Genomic DNA, 27,092 nt, shown 5'->3' with positions numbered 1-27,092 from the left:
TGAATGGAGAGGTCCAATAATATTTTCTTCCAGAAGCTGGTGTGATCATGTTGTGCAGAGATTCCTGGCACCACATGCTATCATTACAGCCTTGATACACTCAGTACAATTAAAACCCTGAGTACATCATTATTTCTTTAATACCTGGTGCCACCTGTAATGACACCAACCACAGTGCTTAGCACAGACTAGATATTCAATAAATGTGTCTTCTTCTTCTTCTTCTTCTTTGAATCGGTCTTGCAAGTATTCATCTTTGACAGTCTTCAAAATGCCATCTATAATTTAACATAGAAGACTTCTCTTTCTTTCGTGGTTGACAAATAAGCAGACCTTGATTTCAGTCTCTGAAGCACCCTTTGACGACCATCTATTTGGGATCCGCCATCTTTTTAAAAGAAAAGATATATATCATAAATATTTTCAGTATTTAGCTCTAAAGTCCTTTTTTCTTTCTATAAGAGTGAAGTAAAAAATAAGTATTTTAAACCTTATCTAGGCCATTTTCTCTGAGTAAAAATTTACCTTGTAGGAGCCTTTATATATTCATTGGTATATGGTTAGGTGAGTTTTGTCATTAAAATCCTAGAAAGTAGATTAAAAATTTGAAAGTCCTAGGACAGCCCTGGAATCTACCACATAATACATTGCTGTAACTAACTGAAATTAATGTGAGTGAAGTTATAGAGTTCTTGCTTTTTCTTCTCTAGTGAAATTCTGAGAAAGTCATCCAACCTGAAGAGGGACAGCAATTTATCACTCCAGAGCACTGAAGTTCCAGAAAAAAGGCACACATCACTGGGTAAGCTATCCTCTTCTGCCCAGGTTAGAACAGGCCTTTTGGAACAACCAGTAAAGGTCTAATCTTTAAAAGTTATACTTTTAACTTTTCAAACAAAGATGGAATGCCTAGAATATCCCTAAGAGATCTAAATATTCCTTATGGTTGCCCGAGTGTGGTGGTGCAGTTATGCAAAGGTCTTGAGAATAATTGGAAATTAAGTTCTTACTGAAATACTCTCTAGGAGCAAAACCCTAAATGGTACTATTATAATGTTGAGAATTACACGCTTTCCCAGAATTGACTAGGGACTCTTCAGTTGCCTGCAATTCGATAACACTGGGATGGTTAGAATGCCCATCGATAAAAAATGTTGGATAGAATCTCCGAGATTTGTCCAAACTTTATATTTTACAGATGAGTATGAGGCCCAACAAGGTTAAGCACCCTCCCTGTCCCATCATCCAGCTGACCTGGTACTAGAGCAGCTGCCAAGATGGGACTCTTCTAGCTGTAGTTTTCTTCCTCCCACTCTACCACTCAGCATCACAGTCATTCATCGTGCTTGTGTACTTCTTTCATTCACAGCTAGGCCAGTGGTCCTGAGACAGTAATGTGCAGAATACCCACAGGCTGAGCTCCCTGAACCTTATGTCCAGGTGCTTTTGCTGCAGATGGTCTTGAGAGACACTCGTTGGAAGCCACAAATTGAGAGTAAACTCTCAAAACAGCAGGACTGTTTTATATTCATTGGCAAATACTTATTGGGTGCCTGCTGTCATGTAGGCCCTGTCTTAGGTACTGAAGATACATTAGTGAACAAAACAAAGATTCCTGTATGTCAGAATATGATTGGTGATCTGGGGAAAAAAAGGAGTACCTTTAAAAATGCCATGTGATATTTAAGATTCTATGATATCAACATTCCAATACAAGTTGATGGACCAAATGAAAAGAAGTCCTTTGTTATTGTAGTAGGACTATAGCGGTGAGTGGTTTTGAGGAGTTAACGTGCTGTTGTGAATGATCTCTGGGTGTTTGGCTGAGTAGGTTACAGCACAGTAGAAATAAGATCATACTGTTGTGGTCCAGTAAGCTTTGCTTTGCTCAGTAGCCACAGATTACGTTTCTTAGCCTGGCCAGTCATCTCACAGATGTATTGCTTTGGTCTAGAGGAATCAGTTGGTGAATTCTTCAGCCCAGTGAGCATTTTAACAAAGCCTAGGCCCCACTGATGTTAGGTCACTGTATCTTTGAATATTAAGATCCTTTGTTGTGAGGATAATAAAGTGTTTCTGTACACAATTTATAAAAGTGAACACACTGGCTTAATGAACATCCATGCTATAGATCTGAACATACTCTTCCAGCTAATGCTCCTAACCAGGAACATTCTGCCACGTTATAAATAGTACTGGATGAGGCCACTTTGGGAATTACTTAATTAGCATATACAGTAGTCTGGACTAATTGCTTCCTCCCATTTATTTGATCTGAAACACCATTCGAAAACCACTTTGGGGAGGAGAGAATTTATGATCCTAAGCAGATTTTAGCCTCCCAATTGACTAATTAAAAAAAAAAAAACACTATCACCAGATGTGCGTTGGTAGATCCTTTGAACAGATGCTGGGTATGATGGATCTGTGGAGCTAGTAGAGGCACCTCAACTCCTCTAGGCCTGAACAGAAATGATTCAGTTTATTAGGCAATAATATTGGTGATAAAGTTTAACGATATAAACTGGAATGAAAGCAAATGACATCCAAAAATGATTGGAAAAAACCCCAAAGCAGACCAAAACCATCACAGTTTTATGTGAAAGTAAAAACTGATGGACTTTGCCGTTTCGCCAATATGAAACTTTCATGGAAGATGCATATTTGAGCATATTCTTGCTGTGGAGTATATGAGAGCATAAGTGATATTTATGGATTCTTATGTGAACCTGCGTGTGTGTGTGTGTGTGTGTGTGTGTGTGTGGTATGCTAATCTCTTCTTTCTTTTACAACAGCCACAGTATTTCCTAGTCCACGTTCTGATTTGGAAAGTAATGGAACAGATACTTTCAATGGTAGTCACGTGCTTGCCTGGATCCTTAGTTTGGAAAAGGTAATTTCACTCAGTTTTGTATGGACTCATAATAAAAAGTAGGTAAACAAATGCCTCTTAGATTAATAGAGGAATCTTCCAAATAGGAAGCGTATTCCCATTTGGAGTAATATCTCCGGGAGATTCTTTTCTTGAGAGCTCTTTCATAAAAAGCTTAATTTTGAGGCATTCTAAATTCCTTAAGGTCTTGGATATTTATTTACTTCCCTGTTAAGTCCCTTAATTGAACTTAAGATTTTCATTTAGTAAAAAATAGGGTGGCATTACATGTGATCTTTTAATTTCCTGAAGCAGGAAAGAAAAAATGCTGTATGAAAGCAGATGAAACTTTAACACCCATCAGACTTGCTGCCTCATCTATACTAATAATGCTTTTGGAAAACTTAGAGCTATAAAAAGTATCTCCCCAAAGTAATAAAATCCCTTTCCTTAGCGTGGTTTAAAGCCCTTACCTATGGATTTCCGTCTGTTTACCAGTCTTCCACTTTAAGATTCCAGATTGCAAGATGATAAACATCATTTCTTTCGGAGGTGTAAACTGGCAACCTATGAGCTATATGTGTATGTGTGCACATATACAAGGCTTTTGAGAGATTGAATTTGAATGCCTTTAGGCAGAAGAGGTACTCTTCTGTCAGCTGCAATCCCCACTTTTCCTTATTGTCTTTTATCCAACCAGATTCATACATTTAAGTTATTTGGCTGGCCGATGGACATTTAAATCCTGCTTTACGTGCTCTTCAGAAATTAAGAGATCATTTTTAATATTTTGCCATGGAGAGACTACTACTCTCTCTCTCTTTCTCTAACTATCTATCACACACACACATAAGAATTTTTAATAATATATCCATGTCTTATGTAGTAGACGTTTCTTCCATCTGAAACATAGGGACATAACTCTGGTCTTTATTCATATATTCCTGTGACCATAACCGCTGCTGCTTAATATGTGTCTATTAGTTCCCCTTAAATTAACATTCTGTATAACTGAGGCATCTTGATAAACTTATTTATGTCAGTAAGCCAAAGAACAACACAAAAATGTATGTCAGGAAAAGGCACCATACCTATCAAGGCAGTTCAGCCAGTGCTGGTTGAAATATAAGACTTCCAGGGTCAGTCCAGTCTAGATTTTGAAAGTCTAGTTTATATAATAGTTGAGGTACCTAAAGCACCCTGTGTAGCTGAGGAAGCCCCACCATGTGCCCACGTAATTCCAGTATAAAGCCTCCACAAATCATGCTAGGGTGCAAACTAGGGAAAGTTATTTTATTCCATTCTATTTCTTCTATGTTGGTTCCTAGAAGCAAACAGCCTTGCATTGTATAAGTTAAATTCTTTAATAGCTAGAATAGCAGTGCTATTCTCAAAAATACCACTTTATTGTATTGAAACTCCCAGGTTCTCTTTCTCATATGGAATAAAATTTCAGAATTTTGTGAGGCAGCACAGAGCCATGTATCCGATGGAGATAAGTCAAAAATGAATTTTCTATGTATAGATACATATTTTCAGAGTAGTTGGAGCAGAAAAGGGATGTAAAAATCAGGATCACATATTGATGCCTCTGTCAGCAATCGCTCTGATTCCTTTTTCTTTCTGTTTACTGCTTTCTGCAACCCTTGCAAGAATAAGTAGAGAAATCATTCTGGGGTGAGTTTATATGTAATGTTAAGAAAGAGATGTGGATGAATGACTAGAAGACCTGGCACTTAGAGTATCTCCTGGAATAAGTGGAGCCTGTCTTGTTTCATTACATTTAGAAGTTGAATCACTGGAAGGTAGAGTGTAGATTTTGTGATATAAAGGGAGGATGAAGTTAGCTAGCCCTCACCTCACAGGTTATAATAATTAATTACTAGGAAGGATGCATTAAATATTGCAACTAACTGTAATTGGCTCTATACATATCTAAACAACTTAATGGTGAATGTGATCAATATTATAGATGAAAATAGTGCTGCATCTGTTAACTGGTCTGTACTGTGAAACATATGGGGGACTTCCATTATGAAAATGCTTTCCAATTATTGCCTTTGATAATTATATGCTTGTATGTATTTTCATATATGTGTTTTCTTTTTTCTTTATATGCATAATTCTTAAATGAAATAATTGCTTTGCAAATGAAACATAATCCATGTTTTTCCACTTCTCTAAACAAACACTGTTGGTCTTGAGACTAGACTCTGAAGCTCTTCCATTTTGGAATTCTTCCAAAGATCCTAGCCAATTTCCCATGAAATGTCACAAATTATTAGGACACCTAAGTCTCTGCTGTTAAATGTCCAGGAAAAGCTTAAGATTTTTAAGCCTGAAGATTTTTGTGAGACAAGATCTAGTACATTTAGGTTGTCTAGTCGGAGACAGGAACTGTGTTCAGTTTAAAAAATCATATGCAAATCTTTTAAATCATAAAGATGACAAGAGTTACCACAGTCACACATTCTCTCAGTGACTTTTCATGGGTAAACCCAATGTATTTTAGTGTTAATTTAATAGTTGCTATAATGCAGGACCTTAAAATGGCTATTATGTAGACAGGTCAGTTTCCTTGATGACTAGGACATGTTAATATCTATATTTACTAACATTATTATACCACTCTTCTCACACACATTGCTTTTACAGCAAAATTTGACTTCAGAAGATATACGAAGAGAACTGTGTGAGAGCTATCCAAGATATACTACCGATTATGCCTTCTCTTGGACCACTCTAGGGAAAAATGTTTTTAACATATTTTGCCTGTCCAACATGACCCTTTTAGAGTCTTCTCTCCGAGAACTAACAAACCAGTTCTCTCAGGTGAGTGCAAATATTTTAACATGATCAAGATCTCATAAACAATAGAAAGAAGTGTATTGTTTCCATTGTCGTATACACAAAGTGACTCAAAAATGAATCAAAGAGCAAATTCATAGCCCACATGGACTAGGAAATACTGACTGAAATGTTGGCTCACCTTTGGCATGAATTCCTCGCACAAAGATTCACATACAATGTCTAATTCTAAGTAATATGTCTGTTTGCTATTTAAATGTGCAGGATTGAAATTATGTTAATGTTGAACCAAAAATACTGCATTATGGTTAATGTGTAGACATCTTTGTAGATGAAATTTGACTTTGCTCTATGGTGAATGAAGATTGACTGTTTTCTCTGGGATATTTTATTTAAGTGAGATTACTCAGGATACAATGTAAGTTTAATAATTAAACTATCAGAGCCTTATAACTCTCAGAAGTTAGAATAATGGATAATCTTTAAAATGTTTCTTCTAAGGTCAAACCCAATTTACAAATTTGATTTTTTATGAAATAATATAATCCCTCTATCCCAAATATTATACATTAAAACCAAGAACTTTATAATATGGAGTGCTAATGACCATTTTATGCTAGTCTTAAATTAAGATGTGAAAATAAGACACTGATAATCTTCTTTTAATGAAACTCCACATACAATGAAAGTTCATAAAAATATTCAGAATTCTCTCAAAATTTTCTAAACAGGAATAAATGAAACATGTCCACATCTAACATTTTTCCCCTTGATTCTCTGAATTTTATTGTAAGTAAGTGCAGAATGCTTAAATTACTCTTCAGTAGTCTGAGTTTTCCAAATGAACTAGAGACACTGTTATAATAACCCCAATCCAATGTAGAGCACTTAAAATTCTATCTCGACAAACTCAGCAGTCACGTAGAATGTGTGGTTAAGAATATGTTGTTCAAAATCACATTTTCATCGTGAAAGACCTTGAATTAAGACAGAACAAAAGCCTGACTTCACTAGTATGAATGAGCTTATTAAGAAGATTGTTTTGGGTGGGAATATAATGAAGGTATTAGCTGGGTCCTGTGATTCAGAGCAAAAGTACAGGTGTTGGTTTTCATTTATTTGTTTGCTTATAGTACAAGATATGATTATTACAAAGGATATTCACTCTAAATCATTATTATAACTGAAGTTCCTTATATTCCAGCAGAACTTTGGAAATATTTTATTTTGTTAAGTATGTATAATTGTAATAGTAGACATTTTCATATGTTTGTATATATACATATTCGCACCCATATAATGTAAAATATATAACTTTTAAGGGTTTTCTATGCAAATAATAAATAAGGTCTACTAATGGATATAGAAAAGATACGTCTGCAGATCCTACACCAGATCCTAAAGAAAAACAAAAATATTACTCTGAAGCTAATTTTATTTTAAGAAATTAATTTTAGTTTCCCAAACACAATTTAAAATATTTTGTATAAACAGTTTTGTTAACCAAACATTAAATATGCCAATTTCTGGAACTATAGGAAAGAATCTAATTATGTGTAAGAACATTTGAAATGGTTTATAGTTTTTCCAAGTAAAAGATGACTTCAAACTCAATGAAAATCTGAAAGAATTACTTATGTGAAAATCTAAACTTTTAATGTTTTCAAAGGCAGTTAGCCATGTGGTTACACATATTGAAGTCTCATTTCACCCTGTTTGTGGTTTTATTTTTTAAGCTATCAAGTGATCCCAATAACCAGAAGACAGTGTTTCAGGAAATGGTCAAAGTGCTGTCCTTTTTCTCACAAGTGCAAGAGCAGACAGCCGTGTGGCAGCTTCTCTCCAGTTTTCCAAATGTGTTCCGGAATGACAAGACACTAAGCAATCTATTTGATGTTCTTCGAAGTGCAAACAGGTAAGAAAAAGTAAGAATTAAGGGGAATATTACTGTTCATAAAGAAGTCTTTCTTTTCTTTTTTTTTTTTTAATATTACCTGTAGGATCACTGGTAGGTAGGTAATTTAAACACAGCAAATAATCCTTCAGCACCTTATTGCAGATCTTGGCAACAAAAGTAAGTGTATTAGTTAAGCAAAGGAGAAACACACATTGTGGTCATCAGGATTATTGACAGGTTTATGGGGAAGCAAGGACGAACACTAATCATAACATCTACAGTGTCAGTTGCTATCCCAGAACTTCTGAGAAAGATGGTAGAGCAGGACCAATAGTAGATTGGAACCTTGACTCAGGCTCACTCAGGGACAACCAGGGCTTGGTGCATCTAGTATTTTAACTGTCCAAGAAGAAAATATTTCATTGGGTTTTGGTTGGTACTACACAGTAAAAAACAACCCCATTGGCTAGAGTTTACACCAAGCCACCCCAAGGGGTTTGGCCTCCCTCAGGTGCAGCCAGCTTAAGCCTGCATATTGGGTTGGCTTTATTTGACACTTATGGCACAGAGATTTGAAAAATTTTGCAGAAGAAACCCTTTTAAAGCCTGCATTCCTCATAAAAGAGATCTGAGCATGGCCAGCATTCAGAGTTTGATGGACACATACTTAGGTTTTGGCTGTCCAGCTAATTTGGAAATGTGCATTAAACAAAACAACAACAGCTATATTAACAGCTAGCGGTTACCGGCTGCCTGTTACATGCCGGACACTTTACTGGACCCTTCATATATATCACATTGAAACTTACAACAGAACTATTATTTATTTTATAAGTGAGATAACAGAAGGTTATAAGAATTAAATATTTGATGATCATGCCGCTAGGAGGGTTTGAACCTGGGTTTTTTAACTCCAGAACCCAGACTGCTTCTGTAATATGTCACTAAGAGCACAGTGGATTCCATCACTAATGTCTGAAGCACCACAAGAATTTTCTCATCTTCTCTGATAAGCTTCCAAGAGTTTATATTTGTTCAAAGACCTTATAATAAGCCCTCATGTTGTTGCATTAGTTTTATTTGATTCTCACAACAGTTCTTTGAGATTGAGACTACATATATCCCCATTTTATAAAAAAGGAAACACACACTAGTTTTTTAAAGTTAAATCTTCTTTACTATTATTATTATTATTTATTTTATTATTTTTTTTTTTTGCGGTATGCGGGCCTCTCACTGTTGTGGCCTCTCCCGTTGCGGAGCACAGGCTCCGGACGTGCAGGCTCAGCGGCCATGGCTCACGGGCCTAACTGCCCCGTGGCATGTGGGATCTTCCCGGACCGGGGCACAAACCCGTGTCCCCTGCATCGGCAGGCGGACTCTCAACCACTGCGCCACCAGGGAAGCCCTACTATTATTATTAAACTAACAGTATCACTAAAATCTGTAAATTCTTCACAAATGACTGTATTTTATCATCAAATCATTGGTTTATCTTACTCTTTGTTGATCAAGTAATATGGACAAATAAGCCCCATAAAAAGGTTTTGAGGTTATTTACACCAGCAATTTTACAAAGTTGTAATATAGTTCAGTCACCGAAACCAGATTATATAATGTTAAGATTATGACAGAGGTTAGCAAAAATGAGTAATCTCAAAAGTCAAGAATTGTATATGAAAAAAGATACATGATATTCACCATTTATGAGGAAGAAGTTGTGCTAAGATATGAATCACAAAAACTCCTTTTTAACTTACCTTTACATATAAGGAAACTTGTTTTGGATAACTTCCATTTGTATATGATGAAAAGGACAGAAAAACAAAATCAGTGAAGTGAAATAAAAGTATTTTGATCAATAGTTTAAAGGATTTCAGAGAGGACAATGGTCAGGTGTCATTTTTAAGTCACGTTTTGTTAGAAAAAGATGAATTAAGTCTTCTGACATTTTTATTAATTATATTAATAACAATAATGCTGACAGTTACAATGAGATTGCCAAGTGTTCAGTCTTTGAAGGTGTTACTTTGGGACAACAGATTAGCTGAGTCAAGCAGAAGGCCAAGCTGGGAGAAGGCTGGCAGAGATCTACAACCTCAGAACATTTAACTGGTCTCCACGGTGACCAGGGTTCAGAAGTAACTCAAAGTCTGAGAACCAGGAGATTCTTGGGGGCAAATATAAAAATGCCTGAGGTATTGACTGTTATGTATATAGAGCAGAAATGAAAAAAATACAGCCATGCCCCTATGGCCAAGCGCACAGCTGTAAAAACAAGCTAACAATGCTGTGGGCTCAGTGCAGAAATGTTCTGTCCTCCTCCCCGCCATGTTGGGGCAAAGTGCCAGAGGCAAGACATAAAGTGGAAAGAACATGAACTTTGAAATTAGACAGAACCAGTTCTATTTATTTGGATAACCTCGTGTAAGTTATTTAACTTTTTGAACATTAGTTTTCCTGTCTATAAAACAAAACAAATGAAAATGACTTTATGGAACTATTAGAGAAGTAAATAAAATTATAAATATATATATGTTTATATATAGACACATATCTACTAGAAACTAGAGGATACTCTTAGCTCTCTAAATATTTTCATTCATAGCTAGGGAGCTAAAATTAAAATGACCTTAATTTAAATATTAAAAATTCCAAAAATATGGTAGAAAGTATATGCACACGCTGTTGCTGGAGTGAGCCGCCAGCTGCTTAGGGTGCATATGGAAAAACTATCACCTAGTATGTATTACGTTTAACTTCACAGTGGCAAATCCTTAACAAAGCCTTTTAAGTTACTACTCATGTATATTAAAGCATTGCCTCACAGTTATTTGTGAAATTCAGACATACTTGTACAATGCTAACATTTTTTAAATGTGCTAATGACAATAAGGGGATAAAAAAAGGCATTTCTTAAGTCACTAGTTGGTCTTTTGGAAATATGGAATGAACTCCAGCATTGTTCATCCACAGTGTAGACCGCCCATCTTATTAGTAACGTAAAACTCATAGGAAGACAGTGCCAGTTAGTCTGGATATTAATATTGAGCTACCCCTGGAGCAGTGCCTATGGGCCATTTAGGGGCTAGAATGCAGTCTTTAATTAGGGCAAGCTCCATTTTTTTTTCAAAAACATTACCATTTGTTTACCTTTGTAAAGATAAATATTTATCAAATGCTTAATTAATAATTATTCTTGAAACTGGATCTTTTATCTGGGCTTGATTTTTAATGAAAATAATTTCCAATATTTAATTTTTTCCTTTAATTAAAAACAAAAAAGAAGTATCCTTTCACTGGAAGCTTCTATTTCTAACCACTTATTTTTAGGTCTTAACAAAGAAAAAAAAAAAACTGACATGAAGTTCACTTCTTACTTTAAGGCCTTTTAGGTTTTAGAATCCTGGAACGGGTGAAGTGCTCTGTCTGGTTCAAGAACACTTTGTTGGGATTTTGTGCATAAACAAACAAGTAATTAGACGACAAAAGCAGCATCTTGTTTCTTATGTTGTAAGAATAGTTTTCTATACTGTAGCTATTTTCTCCTTGAATAACCTTTTGTTTCTGTCTGCAAACCTTGAAATACAATCTGGTTTAATTGTTTTTCAACTTGTTAGTGTACTGCTGGCCGTGCAGAGGGTTTATCCACGGGTTACAACTAATGAAGGTTTCAGAGCTCTCCATAAATCTGTTAAACATCTGCTTTACACTCTGGACTCCCCATCTCAAGGTATTATATTACCATCTTCCTGTATTCAATTCTGTGTTGTAATTCTGTATTCAGTTCCATTAAAAATAAAAAACAAAGAGAAGTAATCAGTTATGGATGGTATTATTCTTAGGTAGAGACATAAACTACAACTAAATCTGGGTCTTTAGGTAACCAAAGTGTGGAGACAAGGAGAAATGGCCAGAAAAGAGGCTGTGACTTTCTAGGATTTTTATTTTGGTAAAAATGATCTCTCTTAGCTATATTATAATGCTATGTTTATAGTTGGTATGAAAAATAAATATCAGAGTAAGGGAGTAAGCCTCAGCAAGTAGATTTCTACTACTACTTTTTGAACAAAAGCCTACACTGAATTGCAGTATCTTTGCCCTCATTTTCAAATTTTGTCTTTTTAATCAGGATGAGTCTTTGGTAAGAATATACCCCTCAACCAACCATCTTGAAAATGCATGATGGACGTCAGAGCGTGAATAGATCAGTATAGCTCTACTGTCACTTATAGGTATAAGACAAACTATAGCATGTTGCTAGTGAATCAGAAAGAAATCACCTTTGCATATAGAGGATAGCATTATATACCACACACATGGAAATGCACAGACACACACACAGCCATATACAGACAAACATTAAGGGCTATAAGGAATAAATCCGTACTTCCCAAGTAAAATGTTTCGTTAGCATTTACCTCTCCTGAATGAATTTAGAAATAGGCTTTCTCAACTGAGTTTGTCAGCTTTTAAATACGTAGACTTTACCTTTGGATTACTGGTAAGTGTCCTGAGAGCATCAGGTCACAACCTGATTGTTTATTACAAGGTCTTTATTAGTTTTCATATGAATAGCAGGTTTGGAAAGGCTTTGAAGACTTCTCGAAGGAGGTTCTAACATACACTTGGATACCAATTTCTGTTAGTCTAGAACATTTTTTATATCATCAATTACAGAATTAATGACTAGCTTGCAAGATTGATTGCTGTTAAATTCAATGGTCTCGACGAACATTAAGGTTAAAAAAAAAATTTGCACTTTTAAAAAAGTCCAGACCAGAAAACCAGGCAGTATAGTAAAAGACACTAATTATTTCCTCTGTATATTTTTAGATTTTCGTTTTAAAGACTTGAGAACTTCAAGTTCTCTTTACCATTCTTTTCCTTTTCATCTTCAGACTCACATCTTGTAATTGTAAAGTAGAAGGATGAAGCTGAAAATTTTTTTACAAAGGACAGAAGCCCCTCAGTGCCTTAGAAGCAAAAGAACCTGTCATTAACTGAGGCAGCAGAACACTTTTTTCTGTTGAACAGTATAACTAACTCAATTTTCAATACTTAACAATGGCCATGTCTCATGTCTGTGAATATGCTAATGATTTTGGCATGTATTAAGCCATGCAATTGGATAGTCAGGATGACAAGGAAATACATCAAGGAAATGTGCTTTTATTTTTTAAATTAGATGTGCTTATATTTGTTTGTTTTTTAATTTCCTACACGTGTGACTTTATCAGTCTGAGGATACCAACACAGTAGCATTAATGTCAATTCCTAAGTCATTAACCCTAAGCCCCTACCTACCTGCCTGAGCAGAAATTTCATGGCCTTTGAAAAATCCTTCCAGGTATTTCTGGGAATCCTTCAGGAAACTCAAACTTGTTTTGAAGTACAGATATCTGCCACGTTGCCCAAGCCACCCATGCTTAATCTCCATGGTGTTTAGCAGTATTTGTGAACATACTTCTTCCCTTGGCTTTACACTCAGTAAACTGGAGTGGAATGGTTTCTTAAAGCAGAGTTGCTTGGGTCCTCTCTAATGCATGACAGGGCTCAGATAGCTTTGAGGGTCTCACTCCTCTCTTTCAAAGAAAAAATAAAAGGGTAGTATTTTTTGTGTCAGTGATAAATATTTTATTATCTTAAGTCCCTTCGATCATCAAAACAACTCTATAAGAGATCGTTATTATCCCATTTTGCAGACAAAGAAACTGGGGCAAAGGGAGGCTGGGCACTTTGCCTGTGTTATACATCCAGCAAGTGACTGAACTGAGATTTAGAGCCTAGATCTGTCTAAGCCCAAAGCCAGGTCCCCAAGCTCTTTGTTAGATGGCCTCACTCATATTTACTGTCTGGGACATATACACACTATGGTAGCTCACACAAGTACCTGCCACCACCAAACCTCAGAACTGGCTCCACTTTCAGCCACTGATGGAGTTTGACTATTTGTGTCAGATTCCTTCTCACATGATACATTTTTTGATAGCCATTGCCCAATTCCTCTCCACACCACATGTCTATTTCTAATTCAGACCTCCCCACCCCATGTCTAGTTCTGATTCAACCCTGGTTATGAACATAGTTCAAGGTTTTTTCAGAAGCCTCCTCAGCAACCATGATACTATGGAGATGCTAATAAACAACTTGGGAAGAAGCTTGTCTCCTAACTTCCTGTTTTAAGGAGTCTAATTCTCAGCTCCACCCCACTGAGGATCCCTACTTCACAGTTTAGTATTTTCATTTATAAAACTGAGTTTTGAGAGCAAAGATTACCTTTTTGGCTCATTGAAGTTTGCTGTTTTGCAAAGTATAGTAAATTACATGAAATTACATCTTTAAAAGCAGAAAGCAATCTTTACTGGTGAAAGAGGCTATCTGTGCACTGGATTTCTTTCTGTGTCTTTGGGCACCCTTTTTTATATATGCCTAATTCTACAAATAAAGTAAAATCTGACTTTTTAAAGGTCTGTAACAATTTCCACTTCATTAAAGCCTATTTAATACAGTATTTCTTCTCAGACACCTTAGAGTCCAGAATGAAAAGTGGCCAGAGGGAGAAGTCCATACTTAACAGCAAGGTCAAGCCTATAGTTGATATGTATAAAGTTAATTCCTATTAGTTATTCATTTGAATAGCGTGATGAGGAAGAGACACTCCATAACCATATAGAATACAAATGCTAATGAACTTGCTCAGCATCACATAGGAATTCAAAGTGAGCAAGATATCATCTTGGGAAAATGGTTTTATATACTTTTACACTGCAAAAGCGTAAGCCTCCGGAGTCCTATCCTGGATTATTCTCTATATGGTTGCCAATAAATAATAGGTATTACCATTATTAATTAGGTTTATTTATTCTGGGTATCTTCTTCTTGGTCCTTTCACTCACGAATGCATTGCTATCATTAGAGCAATAATACTTAGCTGCATCTGAGCAGAGCAGAGAACTCCCTTCTGCCAGAGAGGAAAACTGAAAAGGTCACTCTGCCAGATACTAGGGACAGAGCAGACATTGCTCAGACATGACTGATACAGACGTAGGCAAGGAGGTCTTTAATTTTGTGAGTCTTTTACACACGTGCTTAAACAAAATGATCAGCGTGAGAAAAGTACAGATGGTTTCCTAGTTTTGTGCTAGGACCTTCTTAGAAGGCTTTAGAACACGCGAACTAGAGACAATGGGAGAAGCCTTAAAGCTGGCAGTAAAATATCCTATTGAAAATGGTTAGGCCAATGTTAAAAAATGACAGCACTAAAACTACTGGATTATTTATAAGGAATTAGTAGTGTCTACAGGGAAGACTGAAATAAGTAATACCGTTGCCTTAAAGGGGCCGAATGAAAGCACTGGATTTCTGATGTTTTTATTTATGTAGTAGCTGTTTAAAGTATTTCATTTTCAATTTTGCATGTGACTGTTGTTGCACACTTACTCTTTAACAGTACAATGTTATGCAGCAAGCAAAATAAGGAACCTGTTTAACTTCTAGGGACAATTCTCTGTGTTGAATGAGATCTTCACATATGGTTTCCATTAGACCCAACTTAGTGATTGACTTCCACATTCCAAACTTTCATATTATTTGAGACCACTCAGAATGGTTCTGTTAACGTTAGCCAATTTGCATTCACAGCTGCATTCAGTTGAAATCACTGGCTGCTTTTTGAAAGATAGAAAATATAGATTAGTGATGGTAGATGTTTCCTACGGCTACATTCTAGACAACCGAAGACAAACAAACAAAAAAATCCAGTGATCCATAAGACTGAAATTGGCTTCGTTTGATTAAGAAGTCATGGGATAGTCAATTTGCATTATGATATTTAAGAGTCATCTGTGCATACAGGTTTTAGGATAAAATAGTGCAATGGTTTGATGCACAGAGAAATAATTTGTTCGAAATGCATATGCTTGACCATTGGAATTATTTCAATTAGTAGGCATCTATTTCCTATAAATATCTTAAATGTTTCCAACTGAAAGAGCTTAGACATCTCTTATAAAATCCTTTGGAGAAAAATTCTGCAGACTTCCTGCATTTTTTTCCCATTAATTTGACCTGGAATGATTTTTGCTTAGAAAAATAAATCCTTTACAGAAATGTTAAATATTCTCCTGTATAAATATTATCACTTTAGGTGGCTCTGATAATACAACAGATGTGTGGAGTGAGGAAGATGGACAGTCTCTATCCCCAAGCAGCCTGGCTGCACAGTAAGTCTTTGTTGGTTTGTTGGTTTATTTCTAAACTGGTAAGTAACTTGGCTGAATAAGCAAACAAAACAATTCATAAGCATAATTCTTTTATCAGTACCTAATGCCATGGAATAGAAAAATCAATTATTGACTGACCAAAGAAAAAGATACAGTTGAAGTGCAGTAAAGTTGAAACTTGTTTCTTGGTATTATTCAATGATACTTTCGGATAATGCAACATGAGGATCTCTTTTTCAGTTCTAAGATTGTATAACTAGATCCCACATGTTCTGTCTGGATTGGTTACCTTATGTCTATGAGGAAAATCTAGCTGGAGGCGCAATTTCCAACTCTTTTCAGGTCTTCCATCATGAAAGATGTAGAAGTCTCCAATTTTTTGCATTACTATTTATTTCGGTTTTAAAAAATCAAAATATTTTGTATGCTCACTCAAGGTAATGCACACTTTGTTTGCTTCAGTAGTATTCAGGTAGCCAAAACTGTTTATTGGTAATTTGATTTTGGACTCTTTGTGGGGCATGTAAATACGTTGTCTCAGGAATAGGCAGTGGAAATAACAGCAGTTACCTCAGCTTCTAATGACCATTAGTATAAACAGTTCTCTGAAGTAACTGTAATAGTTATGGTAGAAGCTGACTGAAGTAAATGCACATAGTTCAAGGCAAATTTAGAGACTAGGTGGCCTGTTATGTAAAAGGCTGTTTGGGCCTGATAAATTACACTATTGAGATTCTTTAACTTTAGTCCCAAAGAATATATTTTTGTGCTAATGGAAATGTGTACAAATAAAAACAAATAATAGGACTTACTTTTAACCATTCATTTCTTTTTCTAAAATAAAATCTGCAATTGTTTATAAACTTTCTATTATTCAATGAGAAGTTCCCCAACTCTGGGTAATTCTAGGCAAAATCCTTCCATCAATAACCACCTCCTCTTTCTGCTCCCACATCTCTCCTCCTCTAAGGTGGCTGAACCAGATGCTTCTCCCAAGAGCAATCTCACAGCTCTGGGCAATTTTACCCCAGACAGGATTCCATGTCCCAAATAATCAAGTCTTTTAAACACATTCTCTGTATAGCCAGAAAAATAATTTTTTTTAAAAACCTCTGAATTGAATGAAGTAAGTCAGAAAGAGAAAAACAAATACCATATGCTAATGCACATGTATGGAATCTAAGAAAACAGTACTGATGAACCTAGTGAAAGTGCAGGAATAAAGACGCAGATTGAGAGAACGGACTTGAGGACACAATGGGGAAGGGGAAGCTGAGACAAAGTGAGAGAGTAGCACTGACATATATACACTACCAAATGTAAAATAGATAGCTAGTGGGAAACTTCTCCGTAGCACAGGGAGATCAGCTCGATGCTTTGTGACGACCTAGAGGGATGGGATAGGGAGGGTGGGAGGGAGGCTCAAGAGAGAGGGGATATGTATACTTATAGCTGATTCACTTTGTTGTACAACAGAAACTAACACAACATTGTAAAGCAATTATACTCCAATAAAGATATATATATATATATATATATATATATATATATATAAACCTCTGAATTGAGACAACTGGATGCTTATTGCTGAAGCCAGGTATCTTTATCAGAGCCTTGGGGCATCCGTAGCATTGATAATGTTAGCGCTTCAGACCTGAAAATTCCACAGCAAATGTAATTGCTTACTGACAGCTAGCTGACAGTTTATTAGAAAGAATTCAATACTTTTAAGATGGCTCTTGTTGAGATTGATGCAATTAAGGGATTTCTTATCTTTGGACTTCCTTTCCCTCCACACTTTAAAATAATCATAGAGTGGCAGTACTTGGCATGAGATAAAAATGTTTATGATCCAGAATTTTCTAAAGAAAGCTGCTCAAAAAATTTTTTTCCCTCAAAGCTCTTCTCCCTCATTATTTTTGCACTAAAGTTAATTATTTTTTATTGTGTTGTGTGTGTGTGTGCGCGGACACACACATGCATGCATACGTCCATAAGCTCATCTTTAGTTGTAACCATTCTTAAGAAGTAGGTGAGATTTTTATATAAAGAATACATAAATTAAATCGTTTAAAGGAATACTTGGATGTTTATGCCGAAACAGTGGCACATATGTATTTAATTTTTGGTGTATCTTAAATCTAATCTCAAAAATCTTGGCAATCAGATGTTCTTTATGGAACTAAGATAATGCTTAGATGATATTTCAAGGTCACTTGTAGCCCAACATTCTTCTTTTTAAAGCTTGAAATTTCACCATTCACCATTCTTGTGCCATTTCATCTGGAAAGGTAGACCAGTATTTTGCTCCCGAGCACAACACCAGAATGGAAATGGCTCAGTGCTATAATGATTAAGACAAAGAGGAAGACAAACACAAAAGAAAGAGAGATAATACTGAGAGGAGAGTCTCTGGTCAAGGAAATGCCTAAACAAAACAAGAAGCCTCAGGAATGGGTGCAATTTTTTTAAACATGGAGGCTGTGGATTGTATTTAAATGAGAGTCAGCCATCTGACCAATTAACTGTGCTCTGACTGCCAAGTTAGGAACTTTTCTTGCCATAGATTTATTTTTCTTGTTAAACTTCCTCAAATATCCAGTGTCATTAACCCACATGTAAACACCCTGAGACTTCTTTAGTGTTAATGCAAACATTGTCCTACATGTTTACTAGCTATGCCAGGATAAGTCTCTTCCATTAGTATTTGACTTAAATATCCAATAGAACTAGTTAATTTGTGTGTTGTGCAGTTTGATTCAAAATAGATGGTTCCCAAATAAACCATTGATACTTGTTCTGTCTCTGCTGTACATAACATTCAATGGTAGACACTAAGGGAAGAAGTTACAAAATGAGTAGAGATGCAGCCTCACAGTTGAAGTGACAGGGCATGCGTAACATACACATGTTTACTCACTCACATATGTATGCCTCAAAAATCTTAGACTATGTCCTCACATGCCAGTCAATTTGAAAGGAAACCAGAAAGTGGATAATTTGGGAACTCTGAATTGGTTGTTTAAAGAAAAAAAAAGGAACTTATATTGTTCATTTGGATTCTACCATTTCTTTTTAATCACAGTTAAATGAATTTAAATTATTTAGAGAATATTGTAGGTGGAAGGGATCTAGCAGATCATTTGACAAGAGAGGAAACTGAAGCCCAGAGAAAGGTTGCCAGATTTAGAGGAAAGAGAAAAGAAAAAAGAGAAGAGAAGAGAAGGGAAGGGAAGGGAAGGGAAGGAGAAGAGGGGAGGGGAGGGGAGGGGAGGGGAAGGAGACATACAAGACTCATGGGACATACTAATACTGAAAAATTGTTCATTATTTACCTGAAGTTCAAATTTAACTGGGACTCCTGTATTTTATCTGGCAACCCTAGCCCAGTGATTTTTCTTTCATGTAAATGTGCCTAGAAATGATCTTAAGATCACTTATGATTTGATATCAAAATAATTAAATATAGGGATAATGCCCATGGAAAAGGTAAATACTTAGAGATTCCAGAGTAGTGCTGTCATTGTGCAGCTGGGCTGGATGGGGGAAGATGTCCTGCTTCACAGTGCTTCAATGCTCAAATCAACCAATGCCAAACAACTAGGGACTCACATGATCTCAACAAAATGGCTTTGCTTTATTTTTATATGACTTAATTTATATATTCTTTTCTAATTCTATAGGCTCCTAATACTGGAAAACTTTGAAGATGCCCTCTTAAATATATCAGTAGATAGTCCTTATATTCCGTACTTGGCATGTGTGAGAAATGTCACTGACAATTTGGCCAGGGGATCAAAAGGTAATACTCTTCTTAAGAGTCAAAATGCTACTCATGGTTTGTAATTTTGTTCTAAAATAGTAAATCTTATAAGATGTTGGCTTAAAAAAGAAAGAAAATTTAAAAATCTTAGTTTCCATATGCATCTGTTTCAGTGGTTTGATATATAAAGGGACTGTCTAATCATATTATTATGTTATTACTCCTGTCCCTGCTGCTAGTACCACCTGGCCACCTGGACAAACTTTAATGTACAATGGCCGGATAACAGATGTGTTAATGGCCACCTGGATAAACTTTCCAAGTCTCCAGAATTAGGAGTTCACATAACCCTCTGTGACATTTTCTATGCCCTCAATAATCTTAGTTGTCAAAAAATAATGAAGAAGGATAATGTAGACTTCCAAAAGCAGATGTAAATTACATAAAGAAAGGCATTTTTATAGCAGACTATTTTTACTTCTGATCCTTACACACTTTAACCATAAAGATTGCATTTAATCAAATATTTCTTTTTCCTTTTTTTAAAGATAAAACATCTATTTTCTTACACTTTGTAGGAGATATACATTCACTGTTCCTACACCAAAATAGCTTTTTGAGACTTAATAGCAAGCAAATAGCACAATAGGTATTTAAGTGTGGTCTCTCTTTACCGGACATGAATTAATCAAGGTTGGAAGGGCATATTTGTGTCACAGTGTTATACAACCTATTCTCTCTCAAACACTTCAAGTTAATAGTACATCCAAAATAAAAGCATGTTCAGTTCACCAAGAACCAAAACTGTATAGCACCTTTGCTGGAAATATTTTTATCTCTAAGCAGAATATCTATGAATATTTTAAAAATAATGAACTCTATAGTCTCCATGGTTCAAGGAAAGATTAAATTTTCACTCATTTTATATTTAGATTGAAATAGGCTATTATCTTAGAAAAAACTTAGTAGTCAATTAGGATAAAGGTGTCTTTCAAATAGGTTTCCTAGATGACCTTGCAGTTCACATAAGGTAATTCTTTTCTCCTCCTTTACAGAAAATTTAAGACTGCTGCACTCTACAATTCGATTTAAAAAATCTTTTCTTCAAAATGGTTCCTGTGAGGATTACTTCTCTCCAGTTCCTGAAGTCTTGAAATCAAAAGTAAGCCATGAAAGAAAAAAAAAAACAAAAAACCTCAAAAACTTCTTGTAATTCTCTGGCAAGATATATTTGTAATTTAAGTTTTAAATCTGTATTTTTTAAAATACTGGTTCTATTTTGAGTCTAGATTAATGCTAGAAAAAGGGTGACAAGAGTTCTGGTGTTACATAATTGTATTTTGTTTTTAATCAGTGGATATCTCTGTCTGAAATGACCCATAAGAGACTAATTACAGAATGCAATACGTAAAGGAACAGCTCCTGATGTAGTTGTCTCATGAAGCTACACGATTTGAAAAAGCATTAAAAATTTGATTCCTAATTTGAAATGTCCCTAGTTTTTGTGGTTTTTTTTAATTTATTTATTTATTTTTGGCTGCGTTGTGTCTTCGTTGCTGCACGCGGTCTTTCTCTAGTTGCGGCGAGCGGGGTCCACTCTTCGTTGCGGTGCGTGGGCTTCTCATTGCGGTGGCTTCTCTTGTGGTGGAACATGGGCTGTAGGTGTGTGGGCTTCAGTAGTTGTGGCACGTGGGCTTAGTAGTTGTGGCTCGTGGGCTCTAGAGCGCAGGCTCAGTAGTTGTGGTGCACGTACTTAGTTGCTCTGCGGCATGTAGGATCTTCCCGGACCAGGGCTCGAACCCATGTCCCCTGCCTTGGCAGGCGGATTCTTAACCACTGCGCCAGCAGGGAAGCCCCCTAGTTTTTAAAACTATAAAAGTTGATTTCAAAAGCTGATGTTTTAGACTTCACAGCGTACAAAAATCTCAGAAGTTGACTCACCTTATTTGTATTATTATCATCAGAAGCAGAAACTAATACTGTAAATCTTATTAAAATGTATGATATTGAAGAAAGGGAGGGAACGCAGTGGGAAAAATGTTAACTCTGAAGTTTGAATTGGTTGGTGTTTGTCTCTTATTCTTTGTTTAGCTCATACATACAGTACGCAGGTTATCATGAAATTCACTCTCTTTCTTAAATAACCCTTTAAATTTTGAAAGCAGCTCTCCTAGTAAGAACAGCAGTTTAATTGGATTCATGTAACCAGGGATAAAGTAAAATTAGAACTGGTTTATGCAGAGCAAGCAGGATGACTTGCTGTATAGTCAACCTGGTCTAACTAAGCAGGCGTACAAAGCATGTGTCCATGTATATTACAAATAAATATGCTAGTTAGACTACCTGCATTGTAGTCTTAGTCTTCTACATGGATCAAAATTTCTAGTGTACTTAATTTAGCACTATTTTAGTTTGTGCAAATGAGAAGGAAGTTATGCATTCATCTGGAAAAGTCCTACTCATCCTTCAAGGATAAGTTTAAATGTCACTCTTAGAGTATCTCCTTTCTCACTGTTTCCAAGTCAGGATAATGACTTCGTATGCATGTAATATTTACCCATTCATTCATTCCATCCATCATCTGTGCTCTCATAATGCTAATCTGTTTATTTAAAAGATATAATCTCTAACCCCCAAATCTTTAGTAATCAATCCAGTGGAGGAGATGGAAAAGCAGACCAATGGTTATAACACAGTAAGATAAGTGTTGTGGTATGTGGATGGGCAGGATTCTGTTTATGGAGGTGGCATATCTGACTCAGACTGCAGAGCATGAAGGTGGAGAGAAGAAATTTCATGGAGGAGATACTCCTTACTCTGAGTCCTTGCAGGCTGTGTAGGATTAGGTTATAGTCCTACATTCCAGACATAGAGACATGCGTTGGTAAGAAGGCAGAGGCGTGAACCTGAAGGACAGATATAGGTTACCTGGAGTTATGTGTCCAGCTAGAGCACAAGATGCCTATGGGAGAGGCAGGAAAGGGGACCCAGATCCCCAAGACCTCTTTATATTTAGTCAAGGAGTTTGAATCTGATCCTGAAAATTGTGAATTTGAAGAAGGTGAATTCTGCATTTTCGGAAAAGATCTCTCTGGGAGAATTATGGAGGACAGATTGGAAGAAAGCCAAGTAGGTGATTTTTGTAGTAACCTAAGCAAAAAGTGAGGCCCTGCACTATGTCGGTGGCAGAGAATAGAAGGAAAAGAATTTCAAGAGCATTGTAGGAGGTGGGTTGACACAACTTGGCAGCCAGTGAGGTGTGAGGCATAGGGAAGAGGAATCTCCGATTACAGTGAGGTTTCTGGCTTTTGGAATTTACTACTTAGCATTATAGCTCATGGTATATGTAGGGTCTATTTCCCTCACTAGAGTGTAAAATCTGATGAAATTATGCCTTCTGCATCTCTAAAGTCTCACATCTAGCACATAGTAGTATCTTAAGACTTGACTTATGAATTTGTGAACAAATGATGGTGTTTAAGTAGAGCCCTGGTGATGTAATCATATTACCTGGGCAATTACTCATTGTAGTTCTCAACTTGCAAAGTAACTGAGCAGCACACAATATACATTGGGAAATGGAAACAATGCATTCTCAGTCATTTACAATAATGGTATGGGAATGGAGCTAAGGATAACTTAAAACAGCATCCACAGTTTGAGTATACTGCTTCCCTTGTGGGTTACATTATGAAAAAGGTTCAAGAAGCCACAGAAGTGGAAATAAACTACAGTCCCGTCCCTTAGGTGGGAAATCTGTTGTCATTTATAACAAGCATGGCTGCTCTTTGCAATTGACAGAACCCGTTCATTTCAGGACTCCAGGCTCCATAGGAACATGGTTAAGTCTGTCACTTTACTCTGTACTCTCAGCACCTGGCACAGTCTGACACATGGAAAATATTCAGCACATATCATTGAAAGAATGAAGACAGACTCCTAGAGTTTTGTAAGAAGAGATGCTTTTACTTCCCTGCTTCATCCTCCTTGGTAATTGGTATCTTGATTGTGACAGTGAGTTAGGGCCCACCCTAACATTTTTATTCATGATATTTCTAAGAAGGTTTAGACCCTCCAAAATGCCAAATGCCTGTCATTCATTGGTGACTTTTTTTCTTTTCTAGCCCCGAACATTCTACTCTTCCTGAACTTTAGTTTTCTCCTCCCTTCACCGTCTGTTTTCTCCTCTTTTATTTCCAGTCTCTCTGGTGGGAAGGATAACTTCCTGATTGGGGAAATACTCATAAAATGGGTATTCTCTATATTAAGAAGAAATACAGATAGGACACTATTTATATTGTAATACCTTTACATTTTTAAATAGGTCTCGTTTCCTTTCAGTTACCTGCTAAGGGCCCAGGAGTGTTGCAGTTTCAGTATTTTTACACATACAGTATTTTGAAGTTTACGCCATCATGTTACCTACAATTATGATTCAGATGCATTAGGAACTGTAGGCACTAGGGAATTCAGTCACAGCTGGACGTGGAGTTAGTTATGGGTCATTGTTCAAGTTTAGGCCTGAGCCCTCACTATGTAGACCAGTGTCGTGATACATGAGACTGTGACAAACCTGTAATCTGGGCTTGACACATACTTTTGAAGAGATAATTATAATTCTCTGAATGTATGTTGATTACTAATGATCTGTGAAGTTTCTAAAAGTTTAATGCATGTATTGCTTTTAGAAGAAGGTAGTAAATAATGACAAATTGTAAATGACCATGACGTTGCTCCTTGGCGGGTGTGCCTCACAGTACAGGCCACATTATTAACCCTGAACTAAATTCTTATTTCAGAGGACCAGTTCTACTTCAGTAACGTGGCTAGATTTCCAATTTCTCCTATATCTTTTATCAAGCCAAGATTATACTCCATGGACTTTTATTGGTTTCTTGTTACATGTATGTCAAACTTGCAATTAAAAAATGTATTTCAGTCTCTACTGAGTAAAGTCATTCAAATTTACTACACCCTTAAAAGCTCAATTAAAAAAATTAATTGGGCTCCCAGTATTTATCTTTTTATTTAAGAAATCACCAAAATAAAAGTCACTGGCAGAGAGGTTGGGCTCTATTCATTAGAAGTTTAATCATATCTAGTATTTGGAAAATTAAAGGAAGGAACAAGTGACAAACATACAGTTACATCTGGTAAAATGATTGAGTTTATTACAGAATGGAAAATTTCTCATAGTAATAAGACTAGTAAGTAGCATTTTAATACATATGAAACCATTTTAGATAGTTCAAAACCAGAAGTCAATTAGAATATTAAATACAGTGGAAAGCAGACCAATGATTTTTACTATCTAAGATGATTGGTGTTTAATTGCTACTGCCTACGTGTAGTTACTATAAATCTCTCATCCAAGACACATCATTGTACCTTTCCCATTTGACATAGGCAAAGAAATATTCCTGAACATTTTCCTGTATTGTAATTCATTCCTGTCAAAATGCAACTTCTGATTAGAAACTCAGCTGCCATGAATGACACATATTTGCTTCTTTAGATGTTTCTCCAAATTATTTCACTTCTTGAAAAGAGTAGCTCTAGGGTTGCTTCCAAGCACAACAGAACTGACTTCCCCAGAGGCATAATATTTTATCCCAGGAAGTATGCCTTGGGGATATATCCTCAGAACACACAGAGCATAGTGAACCGCAAGGAGGAATATACTTGCGTAGGAAAGTAGTTGGTTTTCATTTTTCTCCTTTTTCTCTAAGTATGGGATTTTAGGCCCTTTTAAGCACTCCATAGAACAAAAGTTGCCCTCAGTAAGTAAGAGGATAGAAGATAATGTCAATAACAGTACAGACACTTTTGAAAAACAAGATATATACCAATCCATATTTTAAATATATGTGATTCTCATGCACAGTTTTAAAAAGTCTTTTTTTGGTTAATTAATTTTTTTAAACTTGTGATAAAATACACATAACATAAAATTTACCACCTTAACTATTTTTACTGTGCAGTTCAATTGTGTTAAATACACACAGATTGTAGAACTCTTAATCTTGCAAAACTAAAATCCTCTACCCGTGAAATGCCTGTTTCTCATTGCCCTCTCCCCCTAGCCCCTGGCACCTGCATTTCTACTTTCTGTTGCTATTAATTTGACTGTGCTTGGTACTTCATATAAGTGGAATCATACAGTATTTGTCTTTTTATGACTGGCTTATATCACTTAGCATAATGCCCTCTAGGCTCATCCACCTCATAATATGTGAGAGAATCTCCTTACTTTCTAAGGCTAAATAATATTCCATTTTGTGTGTTTACCACATTGTGTTTATCCATTCATCTGTCAATGGACATGGGGTGCTTCTACCTCTTGGCTATCGTGAATAATGCTGCTGTGAACATGGGTCTACAAATATCTGTTCAGACCCCAGCTTTCAATAAATACTTTTGAGTATATACCTAGAAGTGGAATTGCTGAGTCATATGTTAATTCTATTTCAAATTTTCTTGAAGACTCACCGTACTATTTTTTACAGTAGCTACATCATTTTATATTCCCACCAACAGTGCACAAGGATTCTAATTTCTCCATATCCTTGCCAACACTTGTTATTTTCAGGTTTTATTTATTTATTTGTTCATTTGTTTGTATGTTTGTTTGTTTTGATAGTAGGCATCCTGGTGGGTGTGAAGAAAACATTTTTTGAAGTTTCAAACCAAATCTGCTTTGCTATCTGCCCTTACACATGATTTAAAAAATAAACTAAAATATAAAATTAGTTTAAGTATTTGTGATTTAAATGAGATAAAGCTAAACTACATCTTTTCAACCTGTGAATCTACAAGATATGACTACATTTGAGAAAGAGGTCTAACAGGTCCAAAAGTTTTATAAAATTCTTAAGAGAACAGTAAGCTCAAATGATAGAAAATAGTGCTTTGTGGTAAAACTGTTGCCAAATGCCAACTCACTAAACACATAAGCAAAATGTTTTTAGGAAGTAAAACAATTTTGGTTGCTTATTATCAACTAATAAATATTTAGAATAACATAACTAATGTTTCCCATCTCTCCCCCTCTCGAAAGCTGTCTCAACTTGGAAACTTGACCAAACTTCTTTGTGAACCTGAAACTTTCAGTTCACTAGAGAAAATGTGCCAGCTGTCTAGTATGGACTTTGGGAACCTGTGTGAAGAGAGTGCGTTTCATGTGCAACTCCTCAAAGCAGCAGAATTCAGCACCGAAATAGCCACCAGCTTACTGTATCATGACAATATTCTATCTGAAAAACTGAGGGATTTGCTTTCTGGGGATCCAAGCAAAATTAATTTAGATATGGATCGGTAAGTTTTTCCATTGTCTTCTTCCTTGGTGAAATCCCTTCTCAAATAATTATTGATATGCCTAGTTCAATTTCTTTTCCTCTTCTGCTTTGTTCCAGGTTTCTAGAACAGGCATTGCAACTGAAATACTTGGAAAATATCACACGGTTAATGCCGACGATAGAAGCCGTGCTGCATGTCAATAACAGTGCAGACACCTTGGAAAAACCAGGT

The 27,092-nt window shown here is 36.0% G+C and overlaps 1 protein-coding gene across 1 annotated transcript in view; it reads left to right on the top strand.

Annotated features, from left to right (window-relative positions):
* Nucleotides 1–27,092, top strand: part of ABCA12 (ATP binding cassette subfamily A member 12) — a 177,866-nt gene that overhangs the window by 67,173 nt on the left and 83,601 nt on the right. Inside the window, exons 4-14 of the mRNA XM_065880034.1 lie at nt 711–802; nt 2,796–2,893; nt 4,027–4,035; nt 5,528–5,704; nt 7,417–7,595; nt 11,198–11,310; nt 15,727–15,802; nt 19,486–19,604; nt 20,621–20,727; nt 26,623–26,879; nt 26,978–27,090. Of these exons, the coding sequence (XP_065736106.1) occupies nt 711–802; nt 2,796–2,893; nt 4,027–4,035; nt 5,528–5,704; nt 7,417–7,595; nt 11,198–11,310; nt 15,727–15,802; nt 19,486–19,604; nt 20,621–20,727; nt 26,623–26,879; nt 26,978–27,090 (1,340 nt within the window). The remainder of the gene's footprint in view (nt 1–710; nt 803–2,795; nt 2,894–4,026; nt 4,036–5,527; nt 5,705–7,416; nt 7,596–11,197; nt 11,311–15,726; nt 15,803–19,485; nt 19,605–20,620; nt 20,728–26,622; nt 26,880–26,977; nt 27,091–27,092) is intronic.

The sequence above is a fragment of the Phocoena phocoena genome, chromosome 7 (assembly GCF_963924675.1).
Source record: "Phocoena phocoena chromosome 7, mPhoPho1.1, whole genome shotgun sequence".
In the NCBI taxonomy this organism is placed as follows: domain Eukaryota; kingdom Metazoa; phylum Chordata; class Mammalia; order Artiodactyla; family Phocoenidae; genus Phocoena; species Phocoena phocoena.
Note: the sequence above shows the minus strand (reverse complement) of the source record. Positions and strands in the feature narration are given on the sequence as shown.